Source organism: Opisthocomus hoazin, chromosome 25 (genome assembly GCF_030867145.1).
Source record: "Opisthocomus hoazin isolate bOpiHoa1 chromosome 25, bOpiHoa1.hap1, whole genome shotgun sequence".
Classification (NCBI taxonomy): Eukaryota; Metazoa; Chordata; class Aves; order Opisthocomiformes; family Opisthocomidae; genus Opisthocomus; species Opisthocomus hoazin.
In genome coordinates this window covers 10,373,005-10,394,663 of record NC_134438.1, presented here as the reverse complement: position 1 = coordinate 10,394,663, position 21,659 = coordinate 10,373,005, and the positions used below count along the sequence as shown (strand labels likewise).

Genomic DNA, 21,659 nt, shown 5'->3' with positions numbered 1-21,659 from the left:
CATATCTTTTGTATCTCTTTTCTACTGGAAAATTCAAAGTGCTGTGAAAAGCATCACTTAAAACAAATTCTGGAATTATATAATTTTAAAAAAAGTATGGTATTGTAAAGAGAACATTGAGGAGAGCATCCTGTGCCCAGGATAATCCCTGGTCTGCGGGTTTTCAAGATGCAAAAGCCACAGAGCTCGTCAGCAGTCTCCTTTGCCCAGACACGGTAACCCCGGGAGAACAGAAGCCATCCCCCCTCGATGCCTGCTCTTGGTCTATTCCCCACCAAATGTAAAAGAAGACCTAAACCCACTGTTGTTCAAAGCTGGCTTGGATAAATTAAGCTCATGGTCAGTTTTCAGCCCAAACCAGCTGAACCTAGGTCCAGCTATTACAGATGCAAAGAGAAAATGCCATCATGTTCTAGCTCTGGTGCCATGCCACAGGGAAGAAGTAGCGTCTACATATTCTGTTGCAGAACTGAGATAATACCGTAAGTTATAAAAATATAGTACCAGTAGCAGAAACGAAACAAAGGTCTTGAGCCACCCAAGAAACACAGAAACCTGGACTCTGAGGCTGTGGCTCTTCTCATCGCTGTCTGGGGCACAGAACGAGGAAAGGGACGTTGGGTCCTTCCCTCTGCTATTAATAATTGGCGGAGCAGGCCTTTCAGCTTGTAGTCGCCACATGGTGCCATCTTTTTGATTTTTTACCACTGACTGGCTGTTCTAACCTGCCATATGATACTTGATCTGCTCGGGTAGGCTGTGGACATCCATACCCGACCCTGGGCTGCGGGGAACAACCAGCTGGCCGGCAAATCCAGCCAGATTTCAAGACAAAAATCATAGCTGGGCTAGTTGGCTTTGGCTTTAAGAAAGACTGGCAGGGATCCCGCTCACAGCATAGCATACCCCGTTGGAAGCGATTAACTGTTTGATAAGGTCATTTCTTTAACACATTAATATGTTTACTGCCCCACGTTCTGCAGAGCCTTGAAGAAAGATGCAATTTTCATGCTTCCTTAATAGATAGGAAATAGAAACTCTGAAATGAGCAACAAGAAAGGAAATTTTGACCAATAATAAAAGAGATGCCAGAAGGATCAATAAATGTTAACTCAGGAGTGTTTCCTGAACACCCATGAAAGGGCAGATCGCAAATTTCTGATTTAAATTGGATTTTGACACAAAGGTCAGCTTTCAGAAACACCAAGGCTGATTTCTACAAACAAAATCCCATTACCGACTATAAAAAATGTTTTCCTTCAAAAAGTGAAGACCTAGAAAACCAAAGATTTTAGCCAGTCTCTGTCAATACTCAAATTTACAGCAAAAGCAAGTAATTATGTTTTCCACCCCAAATTTGAAACACGTATTTCTCATCCTATCAAGCTCTTTGCCATCGCGGAACGGTTCAGACAAGCCCTGCTAACCCGTTACAGGGGACTCGGCGTTTATCAGCCAAACAGCACAATTTTGCACATAAGCTGAGAATAACGCACATAATTTTGCATATAAACCGACAATAGGTGGGCTCTGCCGGCCGATGCCCTCAGGGGGCTTTTCCCACCTTTTCTACGATTCTGTGAAAACGGGGGGACCCACACCGGGGGTTGGGGGGGCTCTGTGCTCGGCCGCGATTCGCTTTGCCGCGCAGCTCAATCCCCGCCGAGCAGCCGGCAGCGCCCGCGCCCCCCGCCCGCAACCACCGCGCTCCCCCGCGGGGAGGGGGCACGACACCCCCCCCCCCCCCCCCCGCAAAGACCCCCGCGCTGCCGCCGCTCCCGACGGCCCCGCTCCCTCCGGCTCCCGCGCCCGCAGCCGCCCGCCGGGACCCCCGCGCCCCGCCCCGCGCCCCCCCGCCGCCGCCCCCCGGTGCCGCCCCGGCCGGCCCCCCCGCGGGCGGAGCGCCGGCATGGCGGGGCCGCGCTGAGCCGGGCCATGGACCGCCACCTGCGCCGGCTGCGCCAGGAGCTGGTGAGGGGCGGCGGGCGGGGGGCCCCGCACCCGGCGGGGCTCGGCCCTGCGGGGGGGGGGGGGGGAGCAGCCCGGGGCGGGGGGGGGTGTCCCGGCCCGGGGTGGGGGGGTCCCGCTGCTCCGCTCTCAGCCTCCGATGCCGCCGGTCCCTTCGCCTGCGGGGGGGCGCGGGGGGCTCGGTGGCTCCGGAGGGACGATGCCAGCCAAGGTCGGAGACCGGGGAAGCGTTGGCAGGAACCTGCGGGCAGAAGAAGTTTGCGGGAGTCGGCGCGGTGCGGAGGGAGCTGCGGCTGCCGGCTCCGGTGCCCCCGGGGAGCGAAGCCTTTGGCAGGGGTCAGCCCCCTGTGCCCCCTCCTCTGCCCGGCCGCGCTGCCTGGAGCCGCTCGGGCCCCGCCAGCCAGCGGGGGGTGCGGGCGGCTGCGGGGGCCGGGGCAGAGGCGCTGTCCCCGGCGGGGCTGCGGGCGGTGAGCGGGAACAAAAGGGGGAGACGAGGCAGAGCCAAACCGGGCGGGCGAAGTTTCTGAAGGCGCAGACGCTTCCCGCGTCCGGACGTGGCGGGGTGCTGGTTGCGGGTGATGGCTGAGCTGTCCGGAGCTTTACAAAGCGGGGGGGTGCGGCACTGCCTGCGGTGCGGCGAGCCTTTCCCGTGTGGGCAACGCCATGGGGGTCGGCGTGGTGCCCGCGGCCAGGGCAGGAGCAGGGGCTGGCTGCGGTGCCGGGCTCCCGCAGCTCGGACGCGTGCGAGGGACGCGGCAGCGAGCGGGGACGCTTCACCTGCCAGCCTCAGCAGTGTCCCCAGCGAACGGAGGAGCTGGGAGGGAAACCAAAACAAAGGAAAAGGGGAGTCGCGGGTGTTGGGCGCGCGGGGGGCGAGGAGCGAAAGGCAGACGGGAGCCAGCGGGAAGATCTGTAAAATCTGAGCAAGCTGGAAGGTGAGATGGGTACAAAGAGCAACTTTCAAAAAGCGTGCTTGGGATAAGGTTCCTGAATCTGTGCTTTGTCTTCCAAAGAAATCAGGCTCATTATCTGAGCAGTGTCTTTATCTGGAAGCCTAAACATTGCACCTTGACTTGTGAGTCTAAAATGTGCCTGTCTTGTAGTGCAGAACCGAACTCGTGAACAATCTGAATAGATGTGAAAGGAAGGCAGATCCCCCACACAATGTGAAAACCAGAAAATAATTGAGAAAATTATAGTTTTGTTCATACCCTTGCTATGATACAGTAGCAGATTTTTTTTTAAATTGTAAAAATGCAGCAATTTTTGTAATGTTAATAAACCAAGACCTTAGCCTGGCAAAGATTTATGTGTATGCTTGGCTTAAAAGCTGGGAAGGGGCAGTTGTCGCCTGCAGCAGCCTGGGCGAACATACGCTTGCCTGTTGCTAGTCACATTCTTTCCCCTTCCCACCCTCCAACTTCTGTTACTCAAGCTTAAAAACTTACTTTCACAACAGTTTCTCCGGGTGGCAGGGTGCAGTCTGGGCGCTGCTGTGAGCGCAGCCGTGCCAGGACAGCCCGCGGGCTGGCAGCTGGAGAGACCCTCTGCCTCACGGCACGCCGTCGCCAGCCGCTCCTCTCAGCAGCAGCTCAGGTGAGCTGCAGATCGCGTTTAGTGAAGGTAGGAGGACTGTATTAATTAAAACAACCATAAATGATAGCCTGAGCAATAAGAGCTTCTAAAATTCAAGGCTGTCAGGATAGCCTGGGATTAAAACAGATGAATGTTTCTTGAACGACCAGCAAGCAGCGCGACAGACAGCTGGGACCATCTGCCTGGCACGGCGAGTGGGAACCCAGCCTCTTGGCCCCGCTGCTTGACCGCTTTCCTCGTTCCCGGGCAGGTGGTGCCTCCGGCCACTAAACGCGCCAGAACCAAGAGTCATGCGGGAGGAATGGTGGGCAGGGCTTGGCCAGGCCGGGACCACGAGCTGCCTCGTGCGCAGCTAACGGGGGTCCGGTTCGGGAACGCGGTGGGGTGTGTGGGTGTGCCTCGTGCCAAGGAGCAGCTCTGCTCGGGTGGGACGCGCTGCCGGGCGCAGAGCGGGCGGCACGCGGGGCTGTGCTGCAAAAACGTCCTCGCAGGAGCCAGGCTGGCCGAGGCTGGTCAGCGTAACGTGAGCGTTGGAGGCCGTTCGGTTAGCAGAAGTTTAGTTTGCCTCGGTGCAAACTACTGCAGCCTTTGGCTGGTCTTGAGGAGGGGATTTTCTCCAAAAAGAGCGGATGTTGGCACAGCTCCCGGTTCCCAAAGAAAGGTTATCTTCCAGTGCAACTCTATCCCCCACCAGTGTGGGACTCGAGGATTCCAGCTCTGATTCTTCTTTCCCCTGCTTTGTGCACTAAAAATGTATTTAAATAATCGCCTGCTTGGTTTGGGCCGCTGGCGTGCCCGGAGGTTGCGACACACAGCCTGTGCGTTGAGACCGCGCCGCGGCGGAGCGTGGGTCCGGGCGAGCTCACACGCGTTACCTCGGGGAGGTCTCTGCCGGGGCTCCGAGGATGGACCTGACCCGTTTCAGTCCGTGAGAGAGCTCCTGTTCCCATCGCGTGTTTTCCACTGTAAGCTGATCGTCCCTGGCTTGTGTTGTCTCTCTGACTGGAATTCACTCGGAAGCTTCCCCATGCAAATGCTTGGCAGCCCACAGAGCCGCAGCTGGCACAGCCGCTCATCCCGACGTCCCAGCCCGGCGCGGGAGCGATTCCGAAGCCGGGCTCCTCGTCCCAGTGCTGGCACCAGCCCTCTTGGGCAAGCCGTGCCAGCGCTCTGCACCTCGGTCTCTGTACGTAGAAAATACAGAAGACCTTGTTCACCTCCGCTGGGAAGGTCCCCGCGACACAGAGCGGACACAGTGTGGTTTGGGGGGACACGCAGCGCTGTGTGTGGGCCTGGCGTGGAGTAAGCTGTGCTCCTCCACTCCTGCAGTCATCTGTCCTGCGTACGGCAGTTGCGGAATGTGCCACAGAGCTTGTGCATGTTCCATTAATGCAATTAATTCCAATACTAAAAGTCCTCGTGACTCTATCGCCTGGGTTCAGCACCCAGAAACGTCGTTCTGCGGCACAGAAATATTATGTCTGCTTTCCGAGTTACAGAACGTTATCTCAGCTGAAGGATCAGATTTAACAAGAATTGTCTTGCTCGGGGATTAGCAGAGAGGAATTTCATTTCCGTGTCTCACGCTGCAGATGGCATTACCTCCGTCAGCTTTCTGACATGGGGATTGTTTGCATTGATACGTAGTGACATCAGCATGCGTACCATGGGATGGGGGCTTCAAGGGTCTTTACAGTAAAAATAAATCACTGATTAGCTGGGAACTGGCAAGTTCACGGGGCAGATTTATCTTGCGCTTGGGGTTCGTATGACTGCAAGGGGCGAGGGGTCACAGTCAAGTTAGCTGTGGTTGTAACTTTACTTTGCATGTTCTGGTCTTTCTTGAGGAATCCAGGATATTTCTGAGCTTTCTGATGCTTTTTTCTAGGAGGAAAAGTATTAAAGTAAGTATTTAAAACAAACCCCACCACTCTGACTTGAATTTTTGAATGTTCTCCCTGCACATTCATCATAAATGCATCACATTGAGTTTGATAGAGTCTGACTCTCTTCTTACATTAATTTATGTCCTGGTAGACAGTATTTCTTGCTATGAGTATCTTGCAGGAATGGAACATTTGGTTGGAGTGAAAAATACAGCCAGTTATTTTTAGTCTTTGTCTCACACTGCGTCCTATTCCTGTAACTCGTAAAGAAGTCTGCTGTATTTTCATTCCTGCTCTTCCTGAAGGAGCAGTTCTTCTTGCGATTTACAGTAGAGTAGGGCATGAATGACAGACCTCAAGGTCTAATGTCACCGCTCACAGCTCCAGCAGGTGGAAACACGCAGCTCCCTTTGTGCCTCTGCCGATGAAGTGGGCCCTTTAGGGTGGCTCTGCCCATCGCTGCTGGAGATGGCGTCAGAAGCTTGGGTGGTTCTCGCAGAGTCTCATCGGTGTTGCCTTAAGGGAAGGTGCAAAGGAGTAACTGACAGCGGATGTCCTGTCACGTATAACCTGGGGAGAGAAAAGGCAGCCACAGGCTTTGTCCGCTTGTTTGTGTCCAGAGAAGACTCCTAAAGATGCCGGGGGATTGCTTTAGACTCCCAGCTGCACGTGTCGAGGAACGTGGACCAGGTCCCCCAGTGAAGCAGACCACTGGGCTGAAAGCCGACACTGCTGACCACCACCTTCGGCGCTCAGTCTGTACACCCAGGCTTGGGGTCACTTGTCCCTGGGTTGTGAGCAGAAGTCTGAAGGCTGGAGTTCCTTATGGGCCCTTTATTTCCTGGCTGTAGAGAGCTGATTTTCCAATTTGCCTTTAAACGTGCCAGGTGTGATTGGGAAGCACAGAAAAATATCGTTGCAACAGAAAGGAAGGCAATTGAGTGAGGAAGGTAGTTAATAGAGTGATGTGAACCACGTCTTTCGTAGTTAACATCTGTTTAAGATCTATTTAAACTACTGGGGAAAAAAAAAAATCTTTGGTGAAGTTTCAGCATCTTTCCTCTTCCAGAGAAATTGGAAGCTCGCAGTTAACATCCTCAGCTACGCCTAAAATACTCTGGAAAGACAAGAGGTGAAAAAGAGACTTGAAATTCTTGTGGCAAAACAGAAGGGCAAAAAGAAGATTGCAGGCCCTTGGCGTCCATCAAGCTGGAGGGCAGCTCCCGGGAGCCGGGCAGCGCGCTCCGCAGAGCCGAGCCCAGCCGCAGGCTTGTTGAAGATTAATCCAGTTAGTGACCCAAAGGAAACGGCAGAAACAACACGGTCAGCTCAGCAGTTCTGCAATAATTTTGGTCTCTATTATGTCATCCTCTTTAAATACCCGTTGTTTGTCGGGGCTCTGTTGCCCGTCAGCACTATTATTAAGGGCTGCCATTTGTTCTTTCCTGTCCCCTGAGCAAGAACTTCCTCTCTTTGCATTTCTCCTGCCCAAGAGCTGGACATCTGTCTTCCTCCTCATTACGACAAACGTGCTCCGAGCTCTCTGCTCACTGCTCTGCGCTGAGCTGAGAGCCGTGGTGTGTCACCTGGTGCTGCCGCTGCTCCCGTCAGCATCGCCAAGCTCTGCCGGCCCGGCGGGCCAGGGGCGCGGGTGGGCTGGGAACGCCGGCGGCTGGGGCTGGAGGGCACGGGCGGGAGCGGAACCCGGAGAGCTCGCTGAGCGTAGATGCCGATAGGAAAACACCGATTGCCAAAGTGGGTTAAAAAAGTTACTTATTTACCTGCGAAGGGGGCGGTGAAGCCTCCCGTGTTTCTGTCTCAGGTGTGGGGTTTTGAACTTGGTGAAATGCCAGTAGCTGCTGGAGGATGCTGCTGGGGGCAGGTCGTCCTCCTGCTGTGTTAATCAGTGGTGGAAGATCGCTGATTTATAAACTGTGTACAGCACTTGTGGCCGGAGTTCGGGGGATAAGCGTGTTGAGGAAATCAGCAGAAAGGCACGGCTTACAAAGCGATTGATGCGTTTGCCCCTCGAGCAGAGGCCAGCAGGCAGAAGAAGGGAGGATGCTGGCGAGCGAGGTCTGTGCTGAACCCGGAGCTTTGCCATGAAAATGGTGTTTCCCCCGCGCTCGGCTCTGCTGTGGGACGGAGCGCGGGGCCGATTCAACAGCAGGTCTGGGGTTTGCGGCTTATGAGCAGACACGAGGCAGAACGTCTCCTGAGGCCCCGCGGTGACTGGTTTACGTAACGTCACTTGTGTCACCCCAGCGAGCTCACTCAGGGTCTCTCCAAGCCAACTTGAGGCTCTCTGGGGTTTTGTGTCACAGTCACGCTCTGTTTGAAATCGCACTTTAGCTCATCACAGATTCCCATTCCTGCTGCACGAAGCGTGTGACCGGAGGAGCCAGCGAGGCTCCCGGGCTCGGCCCCGCAGCCTGCCGTTCCCATCACCTTGCATCAGGGCACCTGTTTGACTTCCAGCCCGATCTGCTGGATTATTCGCAGAAACTTTTGTCCTCTCACAGCCCCGATAGCTCCGTCCTGAACCTTTGCCAGGGGGTGGTCTCTGCTGGGGGAGGCTGCTCCTTTTCTGGAGAGGCTCAGAGAAGCCAGGCTGAACTTGGGAGAACTGAAATCTTCGTGGCAAAGAGGAGAGTGGCTGTTAGATAATGGGGAAGAAACTTTTTTTTCCCCTCCGTCTCTCCAGAGTTTTCTCTCCAGGGTGAGTACTCTTAATTACCACAGGGTAATTACTAGTGGATGCAATCCGAACCCCTGCAGACCGTTTGGTCACCAGTCAGTGGCTTTGCTTTGGGCTGGGTTCCACTGCCCCTTCACTTCTGTAAAAGACTGAACCGATACCGTGAAGAGCAAAAGATAGAGCAGGGGGCTTGGTCTGCTTTGTCTTTTAACTTGCACAGCCCAAAGTTTTAGAAGTGTTTGTCAGCAGAGTTCAAAGCCTCAGGATCTTTAAACCTCTCTCGCTGATGGTGGGATTCATGTTGGCAGAGGGACGCCGAGTCCTGAGGGCAGGATTCGTCCCACCCCAAAGCAGGTTGCTGACACAGGACAGGCGACTTGTGTCCCAAAAGCACCCACTTCTCCCCCTCTGCTGCGACGGGGACGGCTCAGCCCAGCCCTCGGCACGGGCAGCACCGGGCGTCGGGGGAGCAGTGTCCAAACCTCGTAGTCACCGATGGGAAAGTGCGTCCACAGATGACATCATCTCCATTCCTTCTCCGGTGGCTCGGGCTCCCCAGGCTGGTGCTGGTGCCAGGTTCGTTTGTTCAGCAGGAGACGTGCTGGAGTCTGAGCTTTCAGGGCTCAGGTCTTTCCTTGTCAGGGGGAGACAGGATCTGCCGGTGAGAAACGACCACGCTGATGATAAACGCTGCCCGTGAGATCTGAATGCTCAACAGAGCCTCGCTGGGCGAGGCATGCCGTGTAATGATGGCACCCGCCGTGGGGGAGCTGACGGAACCGATGAGCTGAACAGCAGAGCCACCCGGCATCTGCTGAGGGTTTGATGAGCCCGGTCGTTAGCGCAGGACCCTCGTTACTGGCCGCGCGGTGATTACAGCGCGGTGCCGGCCAGGGGATTTGGTGGGGAGCGGCCAATGAGGGGCCGGGCTGGCTCCAAAGCCAGCTTCTTGCAAAGCCCCAGATAAAGCAGACTTCCATTAATAAGGCGAGAAAGGTTAGGACGAGGAGCATTACAGCAAATCGGAGAGGTAAGGTGATAGTTTTGTCTGAGGCTTGCAGAGCATATGGCCCCAGCGTTCGTACGCATAACCCAAGAGCGCGGTTCATCTGTAAGGGGGGCATTATTTGCGTGGCTGCAGGAGGAGAGCTTTATTTGCTGATGTTAAAAAATTAGATAGCTGGAGACACTTGATAGTGTAATCGGGAAGCTAAGCACAGATTTTCTGTATCTTCGTAGCTTGTGTGCTCATTCTGCATGATAAAGAAGTTTCTTGGGAGTGAAGCTCTGAAAAATCATCGTAACCTGCCGGCGAGTGTCAGGGTCTGGGTTTTGAAATGGAGATTTGTGATCAAACTCTTGAGGAGCTTTCTGCTCACGCAGCCAGGTTGTTACAGAGGATCCAGCTTTTTGGTGGCTGCTCTTTCTCACTGGTCAGATCCACGTACAGAAATGGAAATAGAGCAAGGAATTGAACTAGTTTAGTTAAAATGAAGGAGATGTAAAAAAGTAAATCTTGATAAAGCTGAACATAAGATGCATCTCTTCTTTTTCACCCTAAACCTGAAATCTGTTGCTGTACAAAAATTGTGACGAGCCGTTTAAACTGTTTATGGCAGCGTAGGCTGAAGCTTTTCCTAGACAGTGGTAATCTCTTCTGCAAACCACCTTACATCAATGTGACATGTCTTCACCTCCAGCCCTGCCATCCCCTGCTGTTCTTCCCCGCTCCTTCCAGTTCCCCACTCCCCCTCCCTGCTGAAAAAAAAGTGGCAGCTGTTGGAAAGTACAGTCCATTTGTTTTATGATGCCGCTTTGGGAATATGATCCAGATCCTACGTGAGAGAGAAAGCAACAGAGCGAAAGAGAAGAGGGGGAATTTAGAAGCTCTGGAAAATAACTTGCTTATTTTAAGTCTAGTATAGAAAGTTGAATCTTCATAGCAAGGTTCAGGGATAAAGCAGAAGTGCTGCTAAAGGTCTTAGCTTGGGATTCAAAGAGATTGCTCGTTGAAGTAAGTAATTTTAGAGATTGCTGGTTGTTTTGTACAAAATTTCAAGTGCATTGAAATGTCTTTGTCCTCTAGTGAGAGGTGCCTGTAATGAGGGTATTAAGATCTTCAGACATGTTATATAGTAACAATGTGATTCTTATTGGGGCTTATTTTTAATTTACTTTGGCACTTCAGGTAAAGAAAACAAGGTTCTCTGTGGGAGGCACTTCTGTTCATTACTCTGACTCCTGATTTCAGCTAGTTACAGGGCACAGAAGACAGAAAAGCAAAGAATATGCTAAAACTGGCAGCAGCCAAAACCATTCATAGTTCTGCACCTTGGGTTTCTGCCAAGCAATTAATGGAAACTCAAACTATTTATTTTTGTTGTCAGGTCAAAAAATCCACTCCTCCTGTCAGCTCTTCTTATTCCTGGAGGGAAACTCCTAGAAAAATCTAAGAAAAATTCAGTTGCTGTTCTATGAAATGGGTGTGGTGCAAGTAGGATGCTTCTAAAAATGTGGTCATTAGGAAGAGGTGATGTTTCAGGAAGCTGCTCAGCCCAGCTCTCCTGTCCTTTGGTCAAAATTTTCTTGCTCTCCTGGCTCCTGGAGACACTGACTTGATGTCTGCTTCTTGCCTCCGCAGCTCTCCATGAAGGAGGTCGGAGACGGGCTGCACGAGCAGATGAACTGCATGATGGGCGCGCTGCAGGAGCTGAAGCTCCTCCAGGTCCAGACAGCTTTGGAGCAGCTGGACATCTCGGGGAGCCGAAGCACCATAGCTGGCACTGAGCAGCAGCAGTGCTGCCGAAGCAGCAGAGAGGTGCCTGGGGTACGGCAGCACGAGGGGCTGCAGGGACAGGCATCGGTGGAGGGGTGCAGCCCCACATCCCTCGCGTGGGCTGGGCCACGGCCGGTGGGTTTGCCCCGTCCCGCTGCGCTCCCAGAGGGCGGCTGCCATAGAGACACCCCCTCCTCCTTCAGGAGCCGCTGTGGTGGGGATGTCCATCACCCAGAAGGACCTTCCTCTGCTTCTGTCCAAGCGGAACATGTCCGCCCTCGGACATTTGAGCCCAGCAGCCAGGGCACAGCATGGGGACGGCCTGCATGCCGGGAGTGCCCAGGGTGTGACGATGGCCACGACTGGACGTCCTCCCTCATGTCCCAGAGCAGGAATCGGCAGCCGCTGGTCTTGGGGGATAACATCTTTGCAGACTTGGTTGGGAACTGGTTGGATCTGCCGGAACTGGATAAGAAGGGGGAGAAGAGCGAGGCATCCTTGTCCATGAGCAGATCCCAGGAGCTCTGCAGGAAGTTCTCCCTCACAGCCAACATCTTCAAGAAGTTCCTGAGGAGCGTTCGGCCAGACCGAGACAGGCTTCTCAAGGAGAAGCCTTGCTGGCTTCCACCTGAAGACAAACAGCCTGAGATCTCCAAGAGACCCAAAAAGATGAACAAACTCAAGGGGACATTTTACTTCCCACTTCACGGGAACATCCAGAGCCATCACGGCAAAGCAGAGAGGTGCCCAAAGGCAGAAAGCAATAGCGAGAAACCCAAAATTGGCACCAAGAAAATCCACGATACCATAGACTACACCCAGTCCAGATTTGACATCAACACAGCTGTTTGGGTCTAAGTTTGCTGCTGTCCTCTGCTCTGCTGAGCGTTTGTTTCACACCAGAGAGGAGCTGGATCTTCTCAGGGGATCCCCAAGCTCTCAACATGGACTGAGGTGTGAGAGGAGTCCTCTGCAAAACATCACCTGCAAGCAGCATCATCCAGAGCAGCCCAGACAGCCCCAATGGGGAGCTCTTTGGGGGACCCATATTTGCAAAAATAATCATAATCTTTAGCAGCTTTAGGGTGAGTGGTGCCACAGATGACCAGCTCCTGGGGCCCGGCTTACGACAGCCACTTCAGGCCCATTCCATCATCTCTGGTTAAAGTAGCTGCAGCACAAAATTCACTGTGTGCATGTGTGTGTATGAGTGTGCAAATATATATAGTTTTTTAAAGAAATCCTGCTTGTGTGCACTTAAGGCTGGGTTATGAACCAGGCACTGCAAGCGTTGTACCTGAAGCACTTGCTGTTTTAATTGAAAGAAGTTGGAATTTGTAAGACTTGAGCAACTGCCAGGCTGGAACGTTGCACCCCAGCTCTGCTGCACTGCAGCTGTGGGGTTTTCCCCCCCGAACTGCATCTCCGTTGTGCTCCCAGCACCTCTGCTTCCCCTGCCAGTTAAACCAGTGGGACACAAGGCTCCTTTCATGGAAGTTTGTGACCTGCAGCCCTTGGCGGGTCTCGCCTCTCTCCCCGTGCCCTTCTCCCCACAGGTCGCACCAGCTGCAGCTTGCGAAAGTTCGTTGTTGGGGTTGCACGGAGACACGGGGTTGCAACAGACGGTGGTGGTGGTGGTGGTTGTTGTTGTTCCCTCTGTTGTTGTGTACAAACCACGTCTTGGAAGAACCAAGTTCTTCAGTGTCCAGCTCTCCAAGAGTTACCAATAAAGTGGCATCGGTCTCCAGCGTGCCGTGGGGCTGTCTCCATCCCGGGGCCCCCTCAGCCCCGCTCCCTTCCAGCGTGGAAGCTTCTGGGTTTTCACTGACACAAAATCCCGGCCGAGCCGGCACGGAAGGCCGGGCTGGCAGGGGTGGGAGCCGGGAGTGCGGGCGGTTGGTGTCAGGCTGGTCCCATTCGGGAGAGTTTCCATTCAAGGAGAGGTTCCAAATCATAGCAGGGAGAAGAGCTGCAGCCAGAGGTCCCTGCCAGGGTCCCACTGCAGCCTATGCACATCCCCGAGAGCCTTCGGGTAACGCTTCAACATCCATCTTCCTCCTCCAGCACGGGGCAAGACAGAGGGAAAAATGCTGGGGGGAGAAACCGCTGCTGAGGGAAGGGTCTCGGAGCCATGCAGCCCTCGGCTCGTGGAGGGGGACATGGCCACATCATCCCAGGTCCTGCCGCGGGTCCCCTCCTCGCTGGCTCCAGGAGCAACAAGCAATGGAGGCGAGCCCCCCACAGCCCCGTGAGCCCCCATGGCAGAGCCCGGCGGTGGTGGGGCAGCTGCCCCCATCTCCATTAGCCCGGAGCCACCGGAGACCTCGTGTGCGTGGCAGGGTTGCGTTGCAGAAACCTGTTCCACTCACTCCAAGCTTCGGAAGGGCTTGTGTGCGAGCAGTTGGAGTAGGTTTTTTTAAGCATGCAATTCTATTCCTGTTGTAACTAACCAAGACAGAGAGGCCAGTGGAGCAGAGGCATGGAGGGAGAATTCTTTTTCCCTTGCAAATTAAATATAGGCACACGACAAGCCCTGTTTCTGCCCATACAAGGAGAGGAGCGGGTCAGCATCTGAAAGCTGCGCTCAGCACTTTTTCAGGAACCCGAGTTGCAAGCAAGCTTTTGGTTTTCCTCCTCACAGGCTTCAGGTCTGGTTGTTTCCCCCCTCATTTCTCTGAATGACAAAAAGCTATTTCTAAAGCATTTTGTTTTCCTCCACTTCTATCAGTAGCTCATCACGTTTGTTACAAAGACCCTCCCAGCTCCCACCAACCTTTCCACAGGGTCAGCAAAGAGGAGAAGGAGCTTTCCATAAGCAATAGCACAACAGAGAGAAACAGCTTTTCGTACACCAACCTCAGTCCCTGGAGAGCATGACCTCACCCCAGGGCTGCCCAGGCACAGCCCCGGGGACCCAGCCCATGGCTGGGCTGGCATGGCAGCAGAGAACATGGTGGCATCACCCTGGGGCACCCCATCCCCAGGCACACGTCCCGGCCATACCTGTCTGCACCGAAGGCTGAGCCCCACGGAGAGAGGAGCATCGTGCAGGATGGGAGAAGCTCTGGGGAGCTGAGCACCCACACCAGGGGCTTTTTAAGCTTGTCACAGAGCATTGCCCGCAGCTGTGCCGGGGTGGGGGGCAGCGGGCAAGGGCCCGGGCTGAGCACGGCGGGGCAGGGGCACGGTGATGCTGCGGCTGGGAGGCCAAGGGTCCATTTCTGCGGGTGGTCACCTCGCTGCGGCCGTGTGTTATCCAGAGAACAGGGTGTGCTTATGGAGGACGTGGGGAGATCTGGAGCCTAAAATGCACACTGGGAGCCCAGTCGTGGGAGAAGCCGTTCTGGGGGGTTGCACCCCCGTCCAGCCCCCACCCAGCAGCCTGCAGAGGCTCTGTGAGCTCAGCCCCGCTGCGCCAGCACGCGTGCTCCCGTGCAGCACCGGGTCCCGCTGTCGCGGTGCCGCTGCCCTCATCGCCGGGGTCTCGCGTGGGGCCGGTGGGAAGTTTCTCTCGAGAACAACCACTTCTGGCCCCGCGTGCTCCCGACAGCCGCCCCGGCCCGTGGGGCAGCGCCGGCTCGTCCTGCCCGCGCACGCTGTGCTCGGAGATCAGCTGCCGAACCCAGCCCTCTGTCCCCGCGCGGAGGAAGCGCCATTGTTTCTCGTTTCACGTGGAAAGGGCAGTTCTTGGCCCCAGCTGCCGCCCACATGTTCCTTTCCCACCCAAAATAATCGCTCCTGCTGCAGCCAGCACTGCTGAGTCCGTGCCCGCTCCCACCCTGCGATGCCCCTGCACCCCCCGGCCCCCTCCACCCCTGTCTGTGACTGCTGCCGGCCAGATCTCCGCCTTGGGGACCCCGACGGACGAACGCCAGTCCGAGGACAGGGGTGGTGGCGCTGGACTCGTTTCTGCCTTTGCCGGAGGATCAGGACCCTTCAGGGCCCTTTGCTGGCAGCTGACCGAACGCCCAGCGCGGTTTCAGAAGTGTCCATGTTCTCCCTGCCTCTGAAGTGTGTCTCCAAAGGATGTTTTGCACCAAAATAGGATTTTCCAGGGTGATTGCACTGACAAATGCAGTGTGACTGAGGCTTGAAAATTGCAAGTGAATGTAGCTGGATCTCAACCTTCTTAAGAGAAAAAAATATTTAATAAATATTCTTTAAGAGGCATTCAAATAATAATATCAGCGAAGCCAGACATCCTACCTAATTTAGTCTCCAGAGCAAGATCTGCTAATAGATCAGGGTAGGATTTGTGAATTACCATTTCACTTCTCCAGGGACTTTTCCTGAAATTGTAATGGCTTTTTCTCCTCTTTTTTTTTAATGAAACTGCCATTAAACAGTTCCCCGTTATTAAGTATGAAACCTACCTAATTAGCACAATGACAGTCTTTAATGAGGCCCTGGCTGTGTTCTGCATCTTTGATGGGAGCGGCTGATACCCAGCCCAGGCTGGCAGTGACAGAAGCGCGTTCCTCCGCGAGCTTGCCCCGCGGAAGGCAGCCGGGCAGCCGAAGCTTGGGCGTTCGGGTTTGCTGGAACGCTCTGCTCACGGGGCCGGCGAAGCCCAGCCGGGATCAAACGCGCTGGAGGCCGTTTGACGCCCGGCGCGTTCGTTCAGGCAGCAGCGATGGACGAGCTGGCGGTGCCGGAGGCTGCGGCCGAGGGGGGAGGCTGCTGCCGGCCCCCAGCGCTGCCCGGCGCGGGGCAGAGGCAGGGGCAGCTCGGGACGAGGTGTCACCTGCTCGTGGTGCAGCGCGGTTCCCTTCTGCCCAGGGCTGGACGGGCAGCGCAGCCCAGCCCCGCCACAGCCCACGTCACTCAGCGCCGCGGCTCCGGCACTGCTGGGACGGATGGGTGCTGGACCTGGCCCGTACGGCTTAATGTATAGAAAGGGTTTGGCTCTTCACATTTGCAGGGTGCTTCTCCAGGAGCTGCTCCTCGCTCGGCCTCCCCGGGCTGTCCCTTCCCCGGCAGCGCTGATGCTGACGCCCGGCTCTCCCAGCCAGATGGCCTCCAGAAGGCTCGCAAGTGTGCCTCTAATTAAAGAGCCTTTATTTTCAAAACCATTTCACAGCTTATTCTTCTGACAATGGGATGGGGCTGCTTAGGCTAATGCTGGGCCAGAGCAAAGGCAAACACAGGCTGGCTGCTGCCCGTCGTGCGCTCCTTCCCCGTTGACGCCGGCTGTATTTACCGTTTGCCCGCTGGAGCCGAGGAACCCGCACGCCCTGCAAGTCTGCGCCGTTGCCGCGGGCTCCCCAGGGCCAGCGCGCGCTTCCCCAGCGATGCCCGGCTCTGTCCCCGTTAGCCGTCTGTGCTGATGCGCCTAACGAACCCGAAAGGCTTTCCGGCTGGAGACTGAGCAAATTGAACCGTTTGCCCTCAATTCCCCTCATACTGAGGCCGGCAGAAAAGAAACCGCTTGCCGCATCCTTGCTGAACGAAGATCCTTTTCATTCAAAGTCCAGCACTGTTTTATTCACCCCAGCACAGTCCCAATCACTTTATTAATTGGCAGCAGAGTCTCTTCTGCTGCTTCAAGCAGCGTTACTAAAACACGGACCGCACCTCTTCAGCGTCCCTGTCTCTGCCGGAAGAGGCTGCGTTTCATTTCTCTCCCCTTTTGTTCAAGCCGTTTGTATCCGTGTGGCATTTCTAACCGAGCAGTCGTGCCCCTTGCCAGCTGGCAGGCAGCCTCGCGTGCTGGCTTTAAGGCATAAACAAAAGCCAGTTTTCTGCAACACTTCCCCTTGGCCGAGGCCGTGGCACCGTTCGGGAGCTCCCTCGCACCCCCGGCCATCGCCCTGATGTCCCCAGCCCCTCGCTCGCCCTTCTGCAGCCGCGGGGTCTGGCCCTGGCCGGGCGCTCGCCCTCTCCAGCCGCTTCCCACCCGCGTGTTTTCCAGGAGCAAGAACGGCAGCGAGCAAAGCCTCAGAGCTGGCTCCGGTTTCCTGGCTTTTGCTGAGCGGGAGAGCAGAAGGGGCAGAATCGATATCCCAGAAAGAAGAAACGCCTGATCCTGTGTCAGCCCTCACCTTGGGCAGGCTGGAGGTTAATTCGGAAAGCACTTTCTGACGTGCTATAAATGCACGCTTAAATCCCACCGAGGCCAGCTGGACACAAGCTCCAGTACGTGGAGGGAGGCTGAGGGGTCCCTGCTCAGGTTCTTTGCACTGCAGCCCACCCTGGCCCCTCCGCCGGCACAGGGGACGGGGCTGGATGCGGCCGCAGGCTGGGAGGAGGAGCGGGGGGAGAGCAGCTTGGGGCTGACCTTGCTCGCTGGCTGCTGCCCGCTGCCATGGGCTGGCACGGAGGGGCTCCCCGGCAGAGAGCGGGGGCTGCCGGGGGGCTGGGGGGGTCCCCCCGCTCAGCAAGGAGGGAGATCGGCTCCCGCATGAACAGACTAAGCCTGCAGTTCAGGCTGGACCTTCCCAGAGGGCTTCGCCACATCCACGACATCAGCCAGGAGTTCGCGATGTGACATCTCGAACCTAGAGATAACGAACGTGACGTTCTGTCAGGTCTAATTAGTCCCTGCGCTGTGCCGGTGACAGGCGCTGGGGAGGCAGAGCCTGGCTGCAGGCTGGCGGGACGGGGCTGCCGCCGCCGAAGGCTCCGCGAGCAGAGGGGAGCCCGGGGACGACACCCCGCGACGGGGACCCGCAGCTGCCCGACGAGGCGGTTGCTGGATTCGTGGATGCGTACGCTAACAGCAGCCTGCCTGTGCCTGGCGGGGATCACTGCAGGGGCACTCCGGGCCCCCACATCGTCCTCTCTGCCCGCTGTGGTCTGTAACAACCTGCTGGGGCTGTAGAAGTTCCTGGGGGGCTGGCTGGGTGCCTCCAGAGCGTTGCAGGGTCTCTCTCCCCAGCTCCGGACTGAAGGCATCGCAGCTCCAGGTCCCCAGGTCCCCCCCGAAGGGCAGCACGCGACGTGGCCCCGGCTGACTCCGCGTCTCGGTAGCGGCGTTGTCAGCAGCGCGGGCAGGGGCTGGGGCCGGCAGCGGTGTGACATGGCGAGGAATGAGCCCTCAAGCACATCCGTGTGCCCGGTGGCTCTGCTGACCACGGCCAGCCCGGCAGCCAGGAGAAGGGTCCTGGGGACCTGGGGGACCCGGTCCCTCCCTCACCCCTGCGAGGGCCAAGGGAGCAGCGCGGGTCCCAGGAGCCGCTGCGGCCGACGTCCTTGCGTTGCCCAGCGTGTTCCCTTCCTCGGGCCGTGATCCCGTAACCCTGCGCAGCTCCGAGGACGCTGCGGGAGTTTGGGGCCGTTCTGGGGTCGCTCCGCTGCAGCTCTCCCCAGCTGCCTGCGCCCGTTCCCCCTCCGCGCCTGCTCCTTCCGCTCCAAGCCGGTCACTGAGGGTTTGTGCCCAAAGGCAGCCAGCCAGGCGTTTATGCGTGCAGCTGCCCCATCTGCACGCGCTCGTGCTAATTGCGTGCAAACGAGCCGTGGCCGGTTTCGTTCGGCGTTTCCTGCACCCCGAGCTGCGCTCTGCAGAGAGCGGGGATTGGGCCCTCTGCGTTTGAAAGAATTCGAGAGGGGATCTTCCCAGTTACGGCTCACCCGGTTTTCAGACACGTCACTGATGTTATCAATGCTGTCAGCAGGAGCAGCTGAGCCTTTCGCAGCGCGTACGTGTTATTTGGGCACAAACTGAGGCACAGGAAGTTCCGTCTGAACATGAGGAAGAACTTCTTCCCTCTGAGGGTGACGGAGCCCTGGCCCAGGCTGCCCAGGGAGGTTGTGGAGTCTCCTTCTCTGGAGATATTCAAGACCCGCCTGGACAAGGTCCTCTACAGCCTGCTGTAGGTGACCCTGCTTCGGCAGGGGGGGTTGGACTAGATGACCCACAGAGGTCCCTGCCAACCCCTACTATTCTGTGATTCTGTGATTCTGTGATTTGCCTTTTTACGGTGTCTCCTGGCACGAATGGGAACAAACACTCTGCCTGCAGCTACAGGGGCTTGGGAAACTCGCTGGAGATCAGACGCGCTGCCGGGAGCCGTCGGGCAAAAGCCCCCCTTCAGCAGAGGTTTTATGGGACCTCTAAATCACACAAAGATGGACAGGATAAGGCACTCTCACCCTGGCTGTAAAACAGCAAAGCCTGCGGTTTCCTACAAACACCTGGTGGGTGCTTCCTCCTCCCTCCTCCTCCTCTGCCGGGAGCCGGCCGGGCGCAGCGGGGAGACGCGGGCTGCGCGGCGAGGGCTCCGTGGGATGTGCTCCTGCCCTCCTGCGCGCCTTTCCATCTCGTCTCGAACACCCTGGCACTGCTGCAGCACGTCAGAGGGGCATTTCCCCGCGTCCCGGCTGGAGGGGATTGTGTTCCCAGCAGGGGTTCAGGTTTTTTGCCGTAATGTGATTTAATGTGACAAGTGTAATTAGATGTGACCCATCTTTGCAACAATTCCCTACCTTGGAAAATCACAAAGAAGCTTACAATAAACCAGGATGCACCGACTCACATCTCTCTGTAGATCGCAGCTGGGAAAAATAAGCACCAAGTTAAGGACTTTTCGGCGCTTCCTTTGGGAGACAGCAAAGCCATGAACACGATGCTATCAATTAATTATTTAGATCCCAGCCCTGCAATGAGAGCCATCAGGCCAGATGCCTTTACGCTCACCAGAGCCGCCTTGGAGTTAAGAGCACTCCATGCAGAGGGAGCGAGCCGTCCACGAGTAGCTCATGAGGACTCAGGCTTCAGTCCTGCCCTGAAACAGGCAGAAACAGAGCAAAAATTACACGTAGCGCTGGGGTGCCTGAGCCATTTCGTTTCCTCTGGACTGAAGACAACAGACTAAGCCTACAGCGCCTTTGTAACGCCCGTGTTCGTACACCGAGCCCCCGGCTCAGGCTCTGATCCCCCCGTCCTTCCCGGCCCCGTCGGGGTTTACGCCGCGGGAGAACGCCCGGACTGGGTGACCGGCTCCAAGGGAGTGACCGGCTCCTCGTCCCCGGGTGCTGAGGGTGCAGAGCTCAGACAGCTCGTTCTGTGCCTCAGGATTAATGCTCATTCCCACGCCGTGGGGCCCTCGGTCCGCAGGCCGGCTTGTCCTTTGCCCCGGTCTGACGTTGCAGCGGGCAGTCGGTTCTCCTGGCTCTGAGTTGCAGACGTTCGTGGGCTTCGAGCTGCAGCGTCGCCGGTGTCCCCCCACGTAACACAGGGATGGAGACGGAGAGAAAGAAAACCCTCTGCCTGGAGAAGCACTGCAGGAAGCAGGCAGAGGCTCTGGAGAGCCTGGAAAACCCTCAGCAGGAGCACGAGCAGAGCGTGCGGAGCCGCACGGCCGCCGGCACCCCGGGACCCCTGCCCGCCATTCCCGGGCGAGAGGCAAAGAGTTAAAAGCTGTCTCCAGGCAGGAGAACAAAAACGCTACTGCGCTCCTCTTGCTCGCTTTGCTCATCTAATTACGTTATTTAACAGGATACCCTCTCATTGATTTTAATTACTCACATCATTTGGGAAGTAATTCGCAGTACATCCCTGCAGGGCGCATGAGTCTGAGCGGGGAACAACGTGCTCGAGCCCTCCTCTGCGTGAGAGGGAAGACAGAGACCGAGCCTCAGCGCAGCAGGGAACGTGGCCGGGGGTCCCTTCCCTCCGGGAGCATTGCTCCGTGGGGCAGGGGCTTGCGCCGGCTGCTCCATCAGCCCTGGAGACGTCGGCGAGGCCGGGGTCGCGCTGCAATAAAATATTATCGCACACGGGCGCTGGTGCAGGTCGGTTTCTGGTCAGCCGTCCCCGCGCTCCCGCCTGCGCAGCTCCCTTCCCGGCGGGATTCTCCGGACCCCTCGATGCCGCAGCCCCGGCCCCCAGCTGCCGCCATGCGAGAAGCTCCCTGTTCCCCGCCGTCCCCGTGCCCCCGCGCAGAGCAGCTGCGGATTAATCGGCCCTTTGATGCCGGTGGGGTTCTGCCAGGGACGCGTCGCTCGGGTCTCGCTGACGGGGGGGACGCTCGGCCCTTCCAGCGCCCGGGCAGCCGCTCGCTGCCCACAGCCCCCCTCCAACCACCCCGGGGCGAAGAGCCGCTCCCCAGCCCCGAGCACCGGTAACCAAACGGTCCCCGTCCCTGCTGAGTATTAAAAATGCTTTTAACCGCACTCCTCCTGCAATTTTAATCTTTTTTTTTAAACACGGTTGCACAGTTTAGCGAAAATGGGTTCTGCATCCCCCAGCCCACACTTGCTTGGTTTCTTCACCGCCTTTTGTAAGTTCCCGACTTAATTAGGATGCAAACAATCCCAGAGGAATGTTTAATTAATATTATAAAGTAACAATGGGATGATTAAGCAAGTCTGGGCAGCTGCTATTTATACACAGGGCATGTGGCACTTGTTGGGGGCGAGCGTGTCAAGGAAAAAATCCTTCCACAGACCTCTCTGTGCAGTTTTATTGCTTGTTTTAATTGTCTGGTTCAGTCCTTTTCTCCTCTTTGTGTGCGCTCAGGCAGAGCGAGAGAAACAGAGATTTAGCTCAGTGTCTCTTGTTCAGCTTAATTATAGAGTGAAAGCTTTCAGCCGCGGAGCCCGTCTCCCAGCCCTGCTCCTCTTCCCCAGCCACGAGGTCTCCAGCAAGAGCCCAGCAGAAGCTCCAGGCAATGAATGCCCTAAAACTGGTCCAGGAATAGCATCTGGGAGGCCCCTTCAAGCAGAAAAATACCCCTGAGAAGAGAGGCTTTCAGGCTGAAAGAGGTGGAGGGGCTTTGCCGGGAGCAGCAGCGAC

The 21,659-nt window shown here is 56.5% G+C and overlaps 1 protein-coding gene across 1 annotated transcript; it reads left to right on the top strand.

Annotated features, from left to right (window-relative positions):
- Positions 1–1,890: 1,890 nt before the first annotated feature.
- Positions 1,891–12,633, top strand: INKA2 (inka box actin regulator 2). Its single transcript, XM_075442997.1, has 2 exons — positions 1,891–1,971; positions 10,790–12,633. Exons 1-2 carry the CDS (start codon positions 1,936–1,938, stop codon positions 11,780–11,782), a joined length of 1,029 nt encoding a protein of 342 aa, XP_075299112.1. The 5' UTR covers positions 1,891–1,935; the 3' UTR covers positions 11,783–12,633.
- The last annotated feature ends 9,026 nt before the right edge of the window (positions 12,634–21,659 follow it).